Genomic DNA, 17,038 nt, shown 5'->3' on the forward strand with positions numbered 1-17,038 from the left:
ACTGGTCCTCAAGGCCTCGTCTTCCTACCCTCATGTCTCGCAATCCGGTCCCATTACATACTGTACTACCATCTTACTCTGCATCAAGACTGTAATTCAACGTGGGTGTCCAAGGCCGCCTGACGGCAGTTACCATATACGGATATTGTTCCACTTGGCGTCCCCCGTACCCCTGTCCACCCTGCTCTGTCCCATCCCTCACTCCGCTGATATCGTCTGCCATGACCATCTGTTCAGGCACACTGCATGAGTATGTTGTCGCATCGTGTGGAATCAATCTGCGACCATGGCTACATCTTGCTTGATGTCGATATCATGAGCGGCGCGCTCGTGTGGTCTAGGGTGCGTGTACCCGCAATGCCTCTTGTTTACCCCGTCATAACGCTGCAAGTGCTACAGGCAGTTGCTTCCAAGCTGACGCTGTCATCTTTTGTAGTTAGAAAGTCTACCTACCTCCCCCCTTGGCCAACACCCGACCGTCAGCATGGACTGACGACGCCCGCGACAACATCATCTCTCCTTGTGCACACGCCGCCAGGTCAATCATGCAAGTCCAGGCCCCCGGCCGGCCATCAGCGTTGCACGCCCGTGAACGCGCTGTCGATGGACACATAACGACCTGAAGCCCGCGTCCCGCGCGGAGTCGCCTTCTCGCCCGCCGGCAAGGCCACCCATTCCCTTTCTTCCAGCCCCCGTCGCGTTTGCGTGTTTTCCGAGATGTTCGCAGCCGGCCTGCTCCTCCTCGGTGTCCTCTCCTTTTCCGCGCTGGGCCGGCCCACCGCGCACGCTCACGACCACTACGACACCCTCCACGTCCACGACCGGCGCGCGGCGCCCCCTGCGGGTTCTCATACGTCAAGCAGGCCGCGCCAGACGCGATGCTCGACTTGCGCATCGCGCTCGTCCAGGGGGATCCAAAGGGGCTCGAGACGGCGCTGTACGACGTGAGCACGCCGGGGGGCGAGAGCTACGGGAAGCACCTCACGAAGGCGCAGGTGCGAGTTTTGTTTTGTTCCTTGCGCGTTTGCGGTTCGGCCTCTTATGTGGGGCCGGCTGGCTGGAATCAGGTGGAGGCGTTCGTCGCACCGAAGCCGCAGAGCGTCAAGGCTGTCAAGAAGTGGCTGGCGAAGAACAACATCACGGCGGCGGCGCAGTCCGCGTCGGGTGACTGGCTGACCATCAACTTATCAGTTGGGCAGGCCAATGCGCTGTTGGGTGCACAGTTCAATGAGTACACGCACGACGCGACGAACATCACGTCCCTTCGAACGATGGCGTATTCCGTCCCGTCGAGTGTCAAGGGCCATCTCGACTTTGTCTATCCAACCACATCGTGAGTGATTGACATGTCTTCCAGACTGGACCATTCAACGTATTATATTCAGTTTTGTGGGACCTCTCGTCTCTCCCGCAACGGTCGAGATCGTCGATGTCACGCCAGGTCCACTGACCAACCGAATGACGAAACGCAAGGTCGTCACTATCACGCGTACCGTCACCACAGTTCGTGCAGCGCCAACCTCATCGGCGGCGGCTGCAGTCACCCCTGATGCATCCTGTGTAAATGTCATTACTCCGAAATGCTTGCAAGACCTGTACGGTGTTCCGTCAACCCCTGCCTCCGCCGGAGGCAATAATCTCTTCGTTGCGACTTTCATCGGCGAATCGGCGGATCCCAGCGATCTCACTGTGTGTAACAACTGCGCATCTCGTTTATTCGCGCAAATGAACTGACATTCGAATAGCAATTCCTGGGTACCTTCCGCCCAGACGTGAACAAGCGGACAACGTTCGGCGTACAGAGCGTTGACGGTGGCACCAACAATCGCGTAGCCGCTACTACCGAAGCGGTGAGGTTTGGCATGCTCCGGTCACGGCCATTGCTGACTATTGACATGCAGAGTTTGGATATGCAGTACACTGTCGGCATTGCCACAGGAGTCAACACTACCCAAGTTTCGGTTGGCACTAGCAACTCCGATGGTATTGCGGGCTTCCTCGACGTCATCAATGCCCTGATCGCTCAGGAGGACGTCCCGCTTGTTCTCACCACGAGCTTTGGTTTCAACGAAAAAGACGTGCCGGTCGGACTAGCCAAGTCAGTTCGATACATAGTCATCTTCGCAGTTGCTAATGGTATGGTTTAGCAACCTGTGCAACGCTTACGCCCAACTGGGTGCACGCGGTACCACCGTAGTCTTCGGATCTGGGGACGGCGGCGTCTCCGGGATCCAAAACACGAGCTGTACAACTTTCCAGCCAACCTTCCCGTCCACGTGTCCTTTGTGCGTGTCTTCGGTCTATTGGACGCAGCGCTAAGTTCTGATGTCCACATCAGCGTCACTTCGGTCGGAGGGACGAAGGGCATTGCTCCCGAGGCCGCGGCGTCCTTCTCCTCCGGCGGTTTTTCCAATGTTTTCGGGCGGCCATCATATCAAGACGCTGCTGTAAGTCAGTATCTCTCCGCCCTTGGCAAGGGCAATCAAGGTCTGTTCAACTCCTCGGGACGTGCCTTCCCGGATGTCGCCACACAAGCGCAGCGCTTCCAAGTCGTGAAAGGCGGCAAGATTATTTCGGTCTCCGGTACTAGCGCAGCTAGTCCGACCTTCGCAAGTATCGTTGCGCTACTCAACGACGCTCTTCTTAAGAATGGCGGGAGCCCGCTCGGCTTCTTGAATCCCTTTCTGTACCAGTCCGGAGCGAGTGCGTTCAACGACATCACCCGCGGGAGCAATCCCGGCTGTGGAAGCAATGGATTCACGGCCGCTGCAGGATGGGATCCTGTACGTACCCGCGTTTTTGGTCCTGTTCGGACGATCTCACGCTACTTGCCAGGTTACCGGCCTGGGGACACCGAATTTCAACAGATTGCTCTCCGCGGTGACCGGGAACAAGTAGCCATATTCGCCTACCTTCCAGACTGCGTTGTTCATCCGAGAAGCCACAATCCATATCTATTCTTTCCTGACTGCGCAGTGTCGTGTGTAGCGCTTGCTGGTATGTCGCAGATGTTCTGTCTTTTTTCTCGACCCGGGTGTCCAAAGGCCGCATGTGGCAGTATTTGATCTTCAAAGAGCACATTTGAGGTGGTGCATGAAACAATCAATTTCGCCAGTGTACAGCTGCGGGCCGACCGGCCGGCAGTGGAGTGGGGAGGCGGTGTCATGCTGTGTCATGCTACCAGCGCCTGAGGCCTGTGGTGTTGCGCACGGCTCGGCTTGAGCTGGTTTCAAGCCGAAGCCGCATCAAGCCGAGCAGCTGATGGCTTATCGGCTTCCTCCGGAGCCGCATTCCAGCTGGAAACAAAACGATAGGCCCTTTGGCTTCCCACAGATACGCGGTCGGTTGTGGCGGAGCCCGAAGAAAAGCGACTACGCTCGCCTACGACGCGTGTGCACACAGGCGCAGCGGGAGCGGGAGCGCCTATCGAGGACCCGACTGTGTGTGTGCGAGGGGCCTATCGTTTTGTTACCAGCTATAATGGACTTAGGAACTACTTGCATACATGCAGATAACAGTATGTAATGGAGAGCTCTCTGGAAGTGTCACCTGAAATTGCTTATTCCGGACGACAAGCCGGCTGGAGAGCCGGCCCGGAGGCCTGATAAAGCTGGTTTCCCGAGCTTGGCTTGGCTGGTCGGCTCCGGTCAAGCCGTTCGAAGCGAGCCAAAGCCGGGCTGAGCCGAGCTTGCGCAATACCACCGGTGACCGAGGCCTGCCCCCGTCTATTCTTCGTTTGTCCGTGATGGCTCACTGTTTCTTTCTGCAGACACGAGGCCCTAAGATTCAGTACCAAGTTCACAAGCGGGTGCGAGCAGAGTCCCTCGTGCGATTGAGCTTGCAGCTCAACCTCCTGGATTCTTGCGAGGCTCGGCTTCGCACTGCGGCGCCACGAGAAACTGGGATCGAGCTTGCCGTGCGTCCCAGGTTTCGCTCGTCGGGCAGCGCCTCGTGGAGCAATTAAGATGCCGTCTGGGCCGTCCATCTAACTCTGCCTCTGATGCCTGCCGGCCTGTGGAGATGCCCCAGAATCGGTGTCCAATGGAGAAGAGAAGACATGAGCCGCGATTGAACCGCCTAACCGTCGTTGCGGCCGACGGGATATAAGCTCCCTCACCTCGTATGCGCAGCTCACGTTTCCTCTCAGCCGTGCTCGAGCATGCGTTCCCCCCACCACTCCAAGGAGGATATCCTTCAACCCTTCCCCTCCTCCTCCTCCTCCTCCTCCTCCTCCTCCTCCTCCTCCTCCTCCTCCCCCGCTGTCTCTCGCCGTAGGCCCATCGTATTCACTGCCCTCTACTTTGTCTTCTCCTCGGCGTTCCTCTGGAAGCTTGGTACCGAAGTGCACTCGGGCTGGGTGCACCGCAAGGACCCGCCAGCAGGCGCCGTCCTTCCCCCGCTATATTCGGAGTACCACGCTGCAGAGCTCCAACTTCCCCAACACAATTGGAGCAAAACACAGCCAGACTGGGAAGACAGGTTCTTCTTCGTTGCGGGGCACACATCGGGTATTTGCTTCCCTACGTTTCGTATCAGCGCGCTCTGAAATGTGGAGTCTTAGGGTTGGGGTGGGGCAACGCGCTCCAAGAGCACTTGTTGAATGCATACTTGGCGTATCAGTCCGGAAGAACGTAAGCCTCCCAGTCATTGCGGTCGCCTCGCAGATCGCTTACTTCCCTTTCGCAGCCTTGTCTTTGACAACTACACGTGGAGCGACGATGGGTCGCTGTATACAAAGTACAAAACCCGTTGGATACCGTCCCAGATACCTTACACCGCGCTTGTACGAGGTGGGTTGACTGGTCAACAGCCATGATAGATAGGGAGCCCCGGGCGGTACTGATATCACAATTCCGATAGGTCCGGTCGTAGGAGGTTCGTTCCCAGACGGAGAACACACGGCGCCCGCGGTGGCACGCCAATACTTTGATTCCGTATGCCATCACAAAGTGGAAGAAGACAGCCTCAAGTTCTCCCAAGGTTCGCCTGGAGAGTTCACAGCGTCTACCTTGATCGGAAGCTGGTCGCGGTCCCTGCGAGAATCAGCTGAGGCCTGCATCCAGACAACCAAAAAGTCGGGGCCTATTTTCACTCATCACCAGTACGTCTCGCGATGCTGTGTCCGCCTTCTCGACCCTCTTGATTCCTTCCGTCGCCGTCGTTAACCTTTTGACAGCGTCTTCGGCGTGCGAAACGCTCTCCTGGACGCATGGCCAACGCTCTCTGCCTCCCCCATCTTCTCACAATTTGGCTGGTCACCTTTGGTCGAGCTTGCCTTCGATTACAACCGCCACCTATTCCTCCCGCCCTTTCTCGAGGATGGCCTCCTCACCGGCAGTCCGTCAACGTCGAGCGCAGAGCGCTACAGCATGATCCCCGGCCTCATGGTCGTCCACATCAGGCGCGGCGACTACGAAGCGCATTGCACCAACCTCGCTGAGCGATCCGAAGACTTTGTCGGCGTCAACGCCTTCCCATCCATGCCCGACCACTTCACCGTCCCGCCACACCACCAGCCGCCCGGGCGCAACGTCAAAGTCCCCGCGGAGACGATCGAGCACTACCGCCGCCGGTGCTACCCGACCGTGCCAGAGATCGTGCACAAGCTGCGCGAGGTGCGTCAGTCCGCCGCCGGGCACGACGCGTGGCGGCTGTTCATCATGACCAACGGCGACGCCGCGTTCATCGGTGAGCTCAAGGACGCCGTCTGGCGCTCGGGGATGGCATGGGACGCGATCGCGAGCAGCCGCGACCTCGCGCTGAGCCGCGGGCAGCGGTACATCGCGCAGGCCGTCGACCAACTCATCGCGCAGCGCGCGCAGGTGCTCGTCGGCAACGGAGTGCGTCTCTCCCCGCCGCTCTGCCACACGTCTGAGGGTATCCCGATCTGACCGCAACCGACAGTTTTCTACGCTCACCTCGACGGCGGTGATGATGCGACTCGCGAACGGGTTCGACGCGCAGACGAACAGGTTCTGGTGAACGAGTGGCTTGATCGATATGCAATGCATCCGCGGCCCATAGCCACACTGATGCGAAACCTTATCTAAGCGTCCACAGTTGATTTTGTCACGCACAGGTTCAGTGTTTTCATCTTTATTCGTGCGATCGCGCAGTTCTGATACAGACGACGCTCTAGGTCGTCTCCCGTGCGACGCATTTGTAGAATGGGCCGTAACACTTCATAATTGGACTTGGCATGCAGCTTGTCATCACGCTGCCAGGAAGTGCGCCTGTTGAAGTCGAGAGTCCCGTGGGGGCTGGCTGCGCAGAGCGCTGACAATCAAGACCGAATGGACTAATATCGAGATCGAAAAAATACCAGCCCCACCGAACGACCACACGGACCTCGATAGCTCAAATGTCGTGAGATGCCTGATCCCTGACGTGTCAACGAAAGAGTATGGTAGGGGGAACTCCTGTTTGTTCTCTTGAGCCATCCATTACTATTAGTATAATCGAAGTTGTAAAAAGTTAACATCGCGCACAGCGCCAACCAGCGAGCCACCATGAGGGACAATCGCCCGCCCCCCCTCTTCAAGCTGCAGGCTGGCACCCTGACGCGGGCACCTGCGCGCCCACCCCGTTCCACGCGTTCGGGTACGCGCACCCCGCGATCGCCGTCACCGCCGGCCCGCTGTCCGCCGCGTCCGCCCACCCGCTGCCCACGCTCGCGGTCACCGTCGCGGTCGCGACCTCCATCGGCGGGAGCGTCACCGCGCTCGCCGTGCTCGTGTACCGCGGCACCGCCGCGTCCGCCGCCCCCTCCGGCAGGTCCTTCAGCGCGGGGGGCCACGTCGGCACCGCCGCGAGCGCGCCCGGCACGATCGTGCCCGCGCCGACGCCGCCCGTCTGCCACGGCTGGAACGCGCCGTCGAAGGCGTCGCCCGTCGCGCCGAACTTCCCGCAGGCGCCCTCGGCCGTGCGCGGGTCCGCCGGCATCCACCCGCTGGCGAGCCCGAGCTGGTACGACCAGAGCGGGGAGGCGACGACGCCGGCGGTGGACTTGCCGATCTTCCAGGTCCAGAAGAACCAGTCGCCGAGGGCGTCCATCGAGGCGAGCGCGAAGTTGAGGATGCCGGCCTTGGTCGCGTCCGACCAGTTCGCCGGGTCCTGCCAGTAGTCGCAGTCGGGGCCGTAGTGCGTGGAGGAGTTGACGCCGACGACGAAGAGGCCGCAGTCGTTGAAGCCGTTGCTGAACTCGCCGGCGACGGTCACGCCGAAGCCTTTGCGTCTGCGAGTCGAGGGGGGCGGGGAGTCGCTTAGCAATGCGCCTGCACGTCGAGCACGGATGTCTGCTCACCCCTTGTCCAGGAGTGGCGAGAAGGAGTCGCACGCCGTTTTGGGCCAAACGCCACCCATCTGGGAGGGATCCGTGCTTCCAGTAGCGGTGACGTTCACCGGGTCTCGATTAGCCTTCCCGGTGAACGCGAAGTAGGGATGCGTATCTGGAAGCGGCGTCGCGGTCAGAATGCGCTTACTTTCATTCACGTCGATCTGCATGCACCCACCCATAACGATCCGGTCTGCACCCTCGAGGAAACCAACCCATGATGAGGGGTTGATGAACCCGTCATGGTAGGAAATGTAAGGGCCTTTGCCCTCGCCAATACCCGTGATGTTGCGGACCATCTTGTAAGCCTCGAGGTAGCTTCATATCCCGCGTGTCAGTAATCAAATCCGTTACTCCGCAGATATTGATGATTGCTTACAACGAGGAAAGCGTGTTCTGGTCAATAGTGCGAGCGAAGGGCTCGTTCAGGATACCAAACGCAGGAACGAGGCTTTGGTATTCGGGCTGAATATATTCGGTGAGCCCAGGATTACGAAATGGCGAAGCAACTCGGTCGCACCTGGGAGAAGAACTCTGTGAGGGTGCGGATGTAATCAAGAGAGCGTTCCGCATTGGCAAGCCCCATAACGCCGTGAAGCCAGTTGAGCGAACCGAGCTTGCCAGAGTGATTGTAGCCTGACGTGGGTGCAGTGATTAGAGGAATTCGATCCCGCGGCTGTCCAATTGCGTACCGTTCTGTGAGCCGGGAATGGTGTGAAGATCGAGCAGGACACGAAGACCGTACTTGCGCGCCCACCCCAGTAAGCGGAGGATGTATCTGCGTGGCCGGATAGTCCATTAGTCTAAATGTGTAGTCAAGACGCATGCGCTCCTCACTTCCAGCACACGCGGGCCAAAAACGGCTCCGCAACGGTCTGCCCTTTCTCTGTGCCGACGTTGTCCCAGGTCTCGATAGCCCAGAAAGGTATCGGGACGCGGATCCAGTTGAGGCCGGCGCCCGCGATTTCAGCGATGTCCTGTTCGGTGATGAACGTGTCGTAATGGTTCTCAAGCGTCTCCTGCAACTTGCCCTTCGCCGCGAGGGCCACGGACAGCGTCCATTCGTCGGCCGTGCCCGGGTTATCCTGGAAGAGCGCGGGGGAGATGAAGGGCTCGAGCACGAAGAGGCCGCCGATGTTCACGCCGTTCACGCGGTCTTTGCCCCACGTCCAGCTCTGGTTCAGCGGCGGGGTCCACGAGTTCGGCCGCGCAGAGTTGTCGAACGGGTCACGCGGGTTGGAGACCCCTGTTCGCAGGGTGCGCGAGAGTCAGAAACGCCATCGGAGAACGAGGGAGTCGAGCACGCACAGTATCCCCCAAACTTGTTCGCGTACGTGAACGTCGAACCGTCCTCCATGGTCACGGTGCTGCCATCGCCGCCCATGTGGACGGCAAGCGCCGCAGCTGTGTCGTTGTTCGCTGGCGACGAATTTTTCGCGCCGTCGTTGTGCTTGGGGCGGATGACCGCCAAGTATATGATCAACGCTGCTGCGCCCGCGATCACAATCACCACAAGGATCCAGAACCACGGGCGCTTGTAGAAAGGGCGACCTCGAGCCGCGGCGCGGCGCGGGGCTGGCAGATACGTGCGGGGCTGGCCCTCTTTCGTCGCGTACGTGCCCCCGTAGAAGGCGTTCTGCTGCTGGCTGTTGCCGAGGAAGGGCGCGTGCGACAGCGAGGTGGTGGATTCGCTGGGGAGGTAATCGGTGGACAGCTTGTTGTGAGAGCTATTGGGCGCGGAGAGGTTGTTGAGAGAATACATGCCCTCAGGTGGGTGGCTGGGACCATAAGAATAAGACATATCCAGAAGAAAAGGTAAGAAAACGAAGGAAGGTCGTGAAGAGTGTGTCTGGATCGTCGGAAGATGGTGGACGGAGGAAAGGTGTAGTGCATGTGAAGTCCCTGAACGGGCGAGGTTGATATCTGCTACGAGTACTACCACATGAGCGGCAGCCGAAGTGACAGAAGACCGGAATCAACTGCATCGGGCTCAGAGAATCTTCAGGAATCTGGGCAATAAAAGCGAGACAGCCACACGGAACGGAAAGCATCGGCTGAGACCACCACGTTGCCCAGGGGACTCGGACGGTGAATGATGGGAAGATGTCGGAGGCTGGAGCGGACAACTCGCCAGGCTTACGTACTTGCTTGGCTGGAACATTGTCGACATCGAATCAGCACAGAGGCTTGGCGCAGACAGATATGAGACATACCAAATACTATCCTCTGGAATTACAGCTGTAGTATTCGAGCCGCGACGGTCATACTATATTCACCCTGCGCTGGCAGGTCCAGACGGCGCCGTTCAACAAGGCCGAACGGTTTTCTGTGCTGTCCTCACGGTGAAGTTGAGATTGAGTGCCAAAAGCTCACGTGGTCATCACAGGGTAGTTCCAAGCAAGAGCTCAAGCCTAAGGTACCAGACCGGGGTGCCAGAAGCATCAGACCGACGAGGGTCAAACGTCAAACTTCAAAGTCGAAAACAAACCGAAACCTACGGCTTGCGTTACGTAAGTGATCCAATCTGGCCTATCGAAGCCGAAGTGGGAATGACCCATTCTTCGGAGGAGAATGGCAAGAATCAGCTCCAGCGGGGCGTGTTATGTACCAGCAGCGTTGCGCCGCGGTGTTCTGCAGAGGCCATCAATAAATTATGCAGCCAGAACGCAAGAATATGACAGTCAGTACAGTTCGCGCAGAGCGAGTCTTACCGCCCATTCGGCAACATCCCTGCGCGCCTGGCCGGGGGATGCAGAACTATACCTCAAACTGTGCGCCCATGCCGTCCTCGCAGAGGCACAGTAAGGTCCGATCTAGAATCCATGCTCGCCCACGGCCTGCATCCGGGGCGCAGCTACCGCCAAATACCACAGTCAGAGTGTGCGGTGAGCACCGAGGGTGAGTCGATGAATTTTGGGACGGTGTTGAGCACGGAACGAGGCAAAAGAGCAGGCCCGGCGCTGCTGATCTCCCTTGCAGCCGTTACCGACATCCGGCGCGCAGTCTTTGTCCCCGCTGCAGTTGATACGAGCATGGCGCTCATAATCTATAGGGGGAGCAACAAGCTTGCGTCTGTGTTGGGGGAACTCATACTCTTTGCAAGGAGAGGGAGCTTTGTAGGACGCGTGCATGGGGGAGTGAGGGAGAACTGAGAGAGATGAACACGACATACATAGGCTACATTCTGACCCTTGATATTCCTGCCGTCGATAACAGTCCGCGTCGGCCAGCGACGGTAGCTAGTAAAGGCGCCATGTCGGCGTTGCATAGCAGTCGGCGGTGGTTTCCTGTACGGCATTGAACAGGGAAGCAGACCAGCTCAAGATACTTACCGAGTGTCGTGAGGGGTATAAAAGCATTTTAACGACTCCGGCCGGCCCGGATTAGGCGCTTGGACGGTCTTATCTCATCTTCCACCAACAAGTCAACTTCGAGAACGGCTCACAACAAGCGGTGTCAAAGCCTCTCGTCATTGAAGACGCTCACTTCCGAAACAACGTTCTGCAGATACGGGGGCGATGTTCAACGCCTCGGGCTGCTGTGCCTGACGTTCGGCCTCCACACCGGGCCCGACAGGCCTTGTAACGCTGTGTCATTATCAATCAGTAATCGAAAGCGAGCACGCTGCTGATCTCTTTGCGAAGGGAGGCTGAAGCTCAGTTTTCGACGAAATCATGGTGATTGGGCTTCGTGAAACGAATGAAACTCCGAAGCGATGCGGTGGGGGCTGCTCTGGCCGTTGAGCGAGCCGCGTAACACCGGTTGTCGACGGAAATGGGTGCGGCTGGGCGGGACGGGGAGGATGAGCGGTCGGAGAGGGCCCGGGCAGAGGAGGCGACGTGCTCGAGTGAATGGAGGAACCCGCTGCTAGCCGGGGAGCCATCACCGCGAGAGCGCCTCGGACGAGCGGGCGGAGCGCGGCGAGGCTGCCACTTGGGAATATATTGCGACTCGTCCACTCCCGCACCCTCCTCCTCCCTGTCCCTGCGCCCTCCCCTCCGCTCCCTCGCCTCGCGCGACCGTCCTTCCTTCTCCTCGCCCTCCCCGTCTCTGCCTCGCGCAAACCATGGTGGGCCTCGCCCGCTCCCGCACCTTCCGCGATGTCGCGCTCGTCCTCTTCGGCGCGACCGCGATGCATTTCGCCACGAGCTTCATCGGACCCTTGTCCTCCGAGCACTCGATAATCGTCAGTACACAGGTGAGCTTTCGGTCCTGCCTTTCGCGCGTGTATGCGGGCCCCTTCCAAGTATGCCCTGGGGGAAGAGGACGTGACGGGGGGATGTTTGAGGAGACGATGACGGACGCCTACCATGGCGGAGGAAGTGCGCCCCCGCATGTGAATGCGTCCCTGGGCTGCAGAGGCTCGTGGACAGAACGCGGCTGAGGACGTGTCGGCCTGCGTGTGTCACTGTCATCTAGACGCGTCCTCCGAGATTCAGTGGAACGCTCGGCGAGTGCCCCGAGAACTGGTCCTACACATGCGTTCCCGTACCCCTCTCGCCCTCACGGTCGTCAGAGGTCCGGGTCGCTGCGATGTTGCACAGTCTTTGCGAGAGCGGCCCCTCGCCCAATTTCCCGCTCTCCGCCCGCCAGGTGCCTCGTTTGCTGATTATGTTTGTCAGGTGTCAGAAGTCAGCCACGACCACGCGTACGGTCAGCCTGCGAACCACGTTCACGCTCACGATGACACCCGGAATCTTGGAACGGATAAGGCAGCGCTACAAGACCTTCTCGCGGGACTTGGCAAGACGCAGAAGGGGCAGAAGACGTTCTCGGATGAGGTAGACCTCTCGTACACTATCCCAGAAACCACGATGCTCTCGCATGCGCCTGGCTGGACGGTTTTCAAGAACCTCTACATGTCAAACGGTACCATCTACATAGTCACGACAAGGCCGAACAGCTTCCCAGACATCTCACTCATGACCTCGACCGGCTTGCCCGCGGAGAACACGCCAGAAAACATCCAGGCGCGTCTCCCCACACGAGAGGACATGAGCTTCGTCACGCCTGAGGAAGCCAGGGACATGTGGGCAGGTGATGTCGAGTCGGTGAGTCAGGCTAGTCTGTCTTGTGCCGCTGCGCCTGCCGCTCATCTCGGGTCTTTCAGCACGAGCAGAACCGGCTCTGGTCCGTGCCCGGCAACACGTTCATCGTCAACGAGCCTTCGCAGTTCCTGGACCACTACTACCACTTCTGCGCCGAATGGCTCTTCGGCGCGTGGGCATTCTGGCAGGGCGCGTTCAGCGCGACCGTCGAGCCTGGCACCGCGCACAAATCGTCGGCCCCGCCCGTCGACCGCGTCATCTTCGCGAACGCGGGCGCGCGCGGCTGGCGCGACCGCCCAGGCTTCAACTCATACTTCTTCCGCGCTGCGTTCCCCTCCACGACCGTCGAGGTCGAGGAAGACTGGGATGACCGCACCGTCGCGACCTCGAACCCGGCCGCGCCTCGGCGCGCGTGGCACTTCCCCTACGCGCTCTTCTCGGACCGCTCCGCCTCGTTCAAGGGCGCGCGCTGCGGCTCGCAGAACCAACGCATCGCGAGCGAGGCGATCGACTACATGCGCGACCAGAAGCGCCTCACCACGCTCTGGTGGGAGCCCGTCCGGCGCGGGGTGCTCCGCTTCGCGGGTATCGATCCCCGCGTGGTTGACACCGGCGTCCGTGCGCTCGCGGTCGTCGAGGGCGCGGAGCGCGTGAGGGGCGCGGCGGCGCTCGAGGGTCACAAGGCCTTCTCCGGGCTGTCGGACAAGGAGGTCGTCATCTCCTACATCTCGCGGCAGAGCGCACGGCGGCACCTAATCGAAGCGGACCACGCCGCTCTCGTCACCGCGCTTGAGGAGATGACGGCCAAGCACGGGTGGGAGCTGAACGTCGTCGAGGCGGAGAAGCTGAGCAAGGAGCAGCAGCTGGAAATCGCGGCCAAGTCGACGATTCTCCTCGGGGTGCATGGGAACGGGCTGACGGTGGGTGCTCGTTTCAGGTCGGCGCGTAGGTGAAAGTGCGGCTGACTAGAGCCGGCGTTCAGCATCTGATCATGATGCCTGTTACGCCTGTGTCGACGGTCATTGAGATCTTCTACCCTGGCGGCTTCGCACATGACTACCACTGGACGTCGACCGCGCTCGGCATGCGCCACTTCGCCGTTTGGAACGATACGTACGTGTCCAAGTCCGATGTGTACTGTGCCTGGCTGACCCTTCCTCTCGCTCGTGCACAGATTCCTCACGTACCCGAACGAGCCCAGCGTCAACTACCCTGAAGGCTTCCAGGGCACGCAGATCCCAGTCTACGCGCCGACAATCGTCCAGATCATCGAAGAGCGGATAGCGGGCAAGCACCCTATCTCCCTGGTCTGAACCCGCACTGCCACGAACTCGAGGCCGGAACATTATGCTGTGACCGCCTCTCCCTCCCCAGTCGACCTCGAAAACGACTCCTCGGGCTGGAAGTACGATATGTTCTGCTTGGAATACAATCCCGGGTCATCTATCGCCCATCTACATATCTTCTCTACCCTCCTGACCGCCGTCGGCGCACTACTGCGCGACCGCACACCACGCTCGTTCCGCACCTGAGGTGGCCCCGCACGCTCCCCTCATCGAAGCCCTCTTATATACGATACATAAGTTATGCAATGACCTGAGCGCGGTGGGGGCCGGTTGTACAGTATCGTAACTTAGAGACTGCTTCATCGATACCTGGAATATAGCCTTCGGTTCTGCACAGATTCAGACGTGTCGGGCCAAGCGGGCCGGTCGGGCCGCGTTGTGCGCTAGCAGTGCCTCCGACTCCAGTGGCACGTATAGGCAGGCTATCTCGGACGACTTCTCTTCCACTTAGCTGATTTCGAGATCAGACTCCCTACACAGCTGAAGTGCCGACGATTCAAACCGTCGTCGCCATTTCAGCCGCATTCGCTGTCAGAAGATGCCGATTCTTTTCTTCCATGGATACCCTGCTGCTCCTCAACTGTTATGCATCTGGTTTGCCCTAGCTGGAGGTCCTCCGACGGTTAGTGCAGCATCATCCGGCCAGGCGAAGGCACCTCCCACGGGACGAGGACGCTCGGCTCGATGCGCGTCGAAGCCAAGAATGCCCGGCTTCTCGTGCGCCGGTGTGGAGTGGATCTCGAACTCGGACGGACTCTTTGCCCGAGGTCGCCGTACACGGCCTGCTCGACTCCTCGACCGCCCCCGCCACCGGAGTCCGCGCACACCAAGACACCGCGAACCCCTCCCCCCTCGGCAGCCCCGTGCCCCTCACCGCTGCCGTTCTCGTTGTCCTGGACCCTCTCCGTTCGCTCTCCCGTCAAACCCTGCGCCGTATCCCCGCAAGTTGGCTCCCCGGTTCCGTCGTAGTTCCGCCTGGTGTGTCCAAAGCCGGCAAAAGGCGATGATGGTTCAGGAGCGTGAGCAGTGCTCAGTGCTCAGCGGCGTTCGCGCGCGCGCGCGATCTATTGGCGGTGCGATTGAAGTCGGAGTGGCGGGAACAGTACCGCAACCCGCGCCCCTTCGCGGGCCATGACTGCTGGTTTTCGACCCGCCAAAGCACACGACCTGCGCTGCGCCGGGGGCGCACGAACACTCACCCGCAGCGATGGAGTCCCGGTTCTGCCGCGCGGTGCTCAACCCACGCGTGCATCGGATCCTTCCGAGCGCGCTTCTTCGAGCTTCAAGGGCGAACCCACTGCAGAATGCCCGAAGTGCCATGCGCTGCAAAGCCGCCGAATGCGCGAGGTACGAGCGCTGGTGGCGCTGCGGGGCGAGTCCGATTTCCTGCAGCGCCTCGAGGCGTGCCGAGTACCGAGACCTGACACCGAGAATGACGGCGCGCTCATGTTTGCGGATGCGCCGTCATAAAAGGGGGGTGCATGAAAATACACGCACCACACAGAGAAGGCGAGCGGGCAAAGCACGGCGCGCGCACGACGTGGAAAGACGCCCGGCGGCACACGTGAGGAGCACCACAAACCAAGGGTGTGACCAGCCCTTAGATGCAGGCCCATAGGCAGGCTGAGAACATTCGCCCACCAAGTGTCACCCATGTAGAAGAGCCGCACCCGTACTCGGTGCACGGGATATAAATGATTGTCCCAAAAAAAGAGGCAATGATGGTCACGGCAGGCTCAACACCCGCCGAAACGTTTCTAGCGCTGTAGATCGGGATTGACTTGCCCTTTCACTTTCTTGTTCGCTCGCTGCCTCTCTTCAGCTGTCGTTTCGCATCACGGTCCGGCATATGTACTCAAGAAAAGGTCATGTGTTGCCGTGCGCCACTGTCGGTTTTCCTGATCCTTGTTCCGGCCCTCTCCCTTTGACATAGCCTCTAAGCTGATATTTCGACTTTAGCCCCTTGCCACAAGCAATATATGACACACACAGGATATTGTGCCTTGTCTGCGCAGCACAGTCTTCTAACCGGATGTCTCCATCTCCGACGTCCTGGCCAACCGTTCACTGCGTGAAACGCACCTGACTTTGCTCTCAGCCACCCGGAACCAGAGAGCGCCTGCAGCGCTCGCTCTGGTCTTGTTCACAGCACGAGATGACAGGTTTCTATTGGGGAGTGTCGAGAAGGATGGTGTGCAGTTTGTTTGTTTGTTAATATCCTGTCTAACGCCCTAGAGGGCCGAGATACAGTAACCTAACTAGCGAGAATAGTGGTGCGTATACGGGACGGATGACGTGTCGGCCCCGAGGGGGCTGGAGAGATGGTGTACATGCGGTGCCCACGACATGCAGCGACGGGGGCCTACGGGCCACGGTGCATCTGGCCGAAGACAAAGGTAAGCGCGATGGCGCTGACCAAAGCTGAGACGGACTTCGCGCCGAGCTGAATCCAGCGCGGTCAGACCCCGACGCGCGCGCGTTCCTCGCACGTCGATCCCAGTCTGAGAAATGCGTCGATGGTCCGGGCGTGCGTGATCTCGCTTGCGTCCCCCGAAGCGAGTGGACGCGCCCGGGCGGTTTGTCGATGTGCGCACGTTCTGGAAGGGGCGGCCGGTCCCCATGTGTCTCGCGTGCTCGTCTCCGCGGCGGCCTGCACGAGGTGTGCCTGCATCCGGAGGAGCAATGCGCGCGCGACCTCTCGCGGGAGACGCGTGCGTGTGTTTGCAGCAACCTCCCCCGCTTGAGGATAGTACGCCGAGCAACTCACGCTATACGAGTGCTGGGGAAACAGGCCAGGTGCCCATAACGGGTCCCTGGCGTACGGAGGGGACGAGCGATCCCGAGGCGAGCTGGAGCCAACCCCGCGATGGTCTAGTAGGTTATCGGCGGCATGGGGGCTTGGCAATAAGCCATCCTGTGGACGCGTTAAAAAAAGGTCTTTTGGGAGAGTCCGGGAGAGTCCTCGTGGCCACGGACGTGCGTGGCTCTCGGCGTCAGGGCGATTGGAATTGTGACGTTGTGATGGATATGAGGCGCCATGGAGCCGGGGGCATCGGGACGCAGCCGCGCAATGTGTGTTCCTCGGAGTCGTTGCCGCGATCGCGCGGTGTCGCCGTGCGCGGTGAGGGTTGGTGGAAGAGGAGAAGAGAAGGGGAGCGATGGCCATCTGCGCGGGCGGTCGAGGGCGTGGGGCTGATGTGCGGTGCGGGGCCCCGCCTCGACCCCGCGTCCGGTAGGCGAACCAAACAAGGACAGGCGCAAGGCACGGCGGCCCGGTGCTGAACGTGCATCCCGTCCTTGTCACAAGCCTT

The 17,038-nt window shown here is 59.9% G+C and overlaps 4 protein-coding genes across 4 annotated transcripts; 3 read left to right on the forward strand and 1 right to left on the reverse strand.

Moving 5' to 3' along the window:
- Positions 1-717: 717 nt before the first annotated feature.
- Positions 718-2,898, forward strand: BXZ73DRAFT_98974 (subtilisin-like protein; the record flags this gene model as incomplete). The annotated part of the gene is made up of 9 exons (XM_048027848.1): positions 718-813; positions 864-995; positions 1,068-1,333; positions 1,386-1,689; positions 1,746-1,850; positions 1,902-2,098; positions 2,148-2,285; positions 2,339-2,783; positions 2,836-2,898. 9 exons carry the CDS (start codon positions 718-720, stop codon positions 2,896-2,898), a joined length of 1,746 nt encoding a protein of 581 aa, XP_047880552.1.
- An 847-nt stretch (positions 2,899-3,745) lies between these two features.
- BXZ73DRAFT_88761 (uncharacterized protein) lies at positions 3,746-5,982 on the forward strand (the record flags this gene model as incomplete). The annotated part of the gene is made up of 7 exons (XM_048025075.1): positions 3,746-3,916; positions 4,331-4,508; positions 4,562-4,631; positions 4,687-4,790; positions 4,861-5,101; positions 5,177-5,840; positions 5,905-5,982. The coding sequence occupies 7 exons, from the start codon at positions 3,746-3,748 to the stop codon at positions 5,980-5,982; spliced, it is 1,506 nt and encodes a 501-aa protein (XP_047880553.1).
- A 555-nt stretch (positions 5,983-6,537) lies between these two features.
- Positions 6,538-9,095, reverse strand: BXZ73DRAFT_42640 (glycoside hydrolase; the record flags this gene model as incomplete). The annotated part of the gene is made up of 8 exons (XM_048018994.1): positions 6,538-7,234; positions 7,304-7,448; positions 7,512-7,651; positions 7,713-7,798; positions 7,854-7,969; positions 8,026-8,111; positions 8,171-8,579; positions 8,642-9,095. The coding sequence occupies 8 exons, from the start codon at positions 9,093-9,095 to the stop codon at positions 6,538-6,540; spliced, it is 2,133 nt and encodes a 710-aa protein (XP_047880554.1).
- A 2,304-nt stretch (positions 9,096-11,399) lies between these two features.
- Positions 11,400-13,694, forward strand: BXZ73DRAFT_98977 (uncharacterized protein; the record flags this gene model as incomplete). Its single annotated transcript, XM_048027849.1, has 5 exons — positions 11,400-11,531; positions 11,956-12,384; positions 12,444-13,301; positions 13,364-13,494; positions 13,556-13,694. The coding sequence occupies 5 exons, from the start codon at positions 11,400-11,402 to the stop codon at positions 13,692-13,694; spliced, it is 1,689 nt and encodes a 562-aa protein (XP_047880555.1).
- Between the last annotated feature and the right edge of the window lie 3,344 nt (positions 13,695-17,038).

The sequence above is a fragment of the Epithele typhae genome, assembly GCF_022376455.1.
Source record: "Epithele typhae strain CBS 203.58 chromosome Unknown BXZ73scaffold_9, whole genome shotgun sequence".
NCBI classification, from domain to species: Eukaryota; Fungi; Basidiomycota; class Agaricomycetes; order Polyporales; family Epitheliaceae; genus Epithele; species Epithele typhae.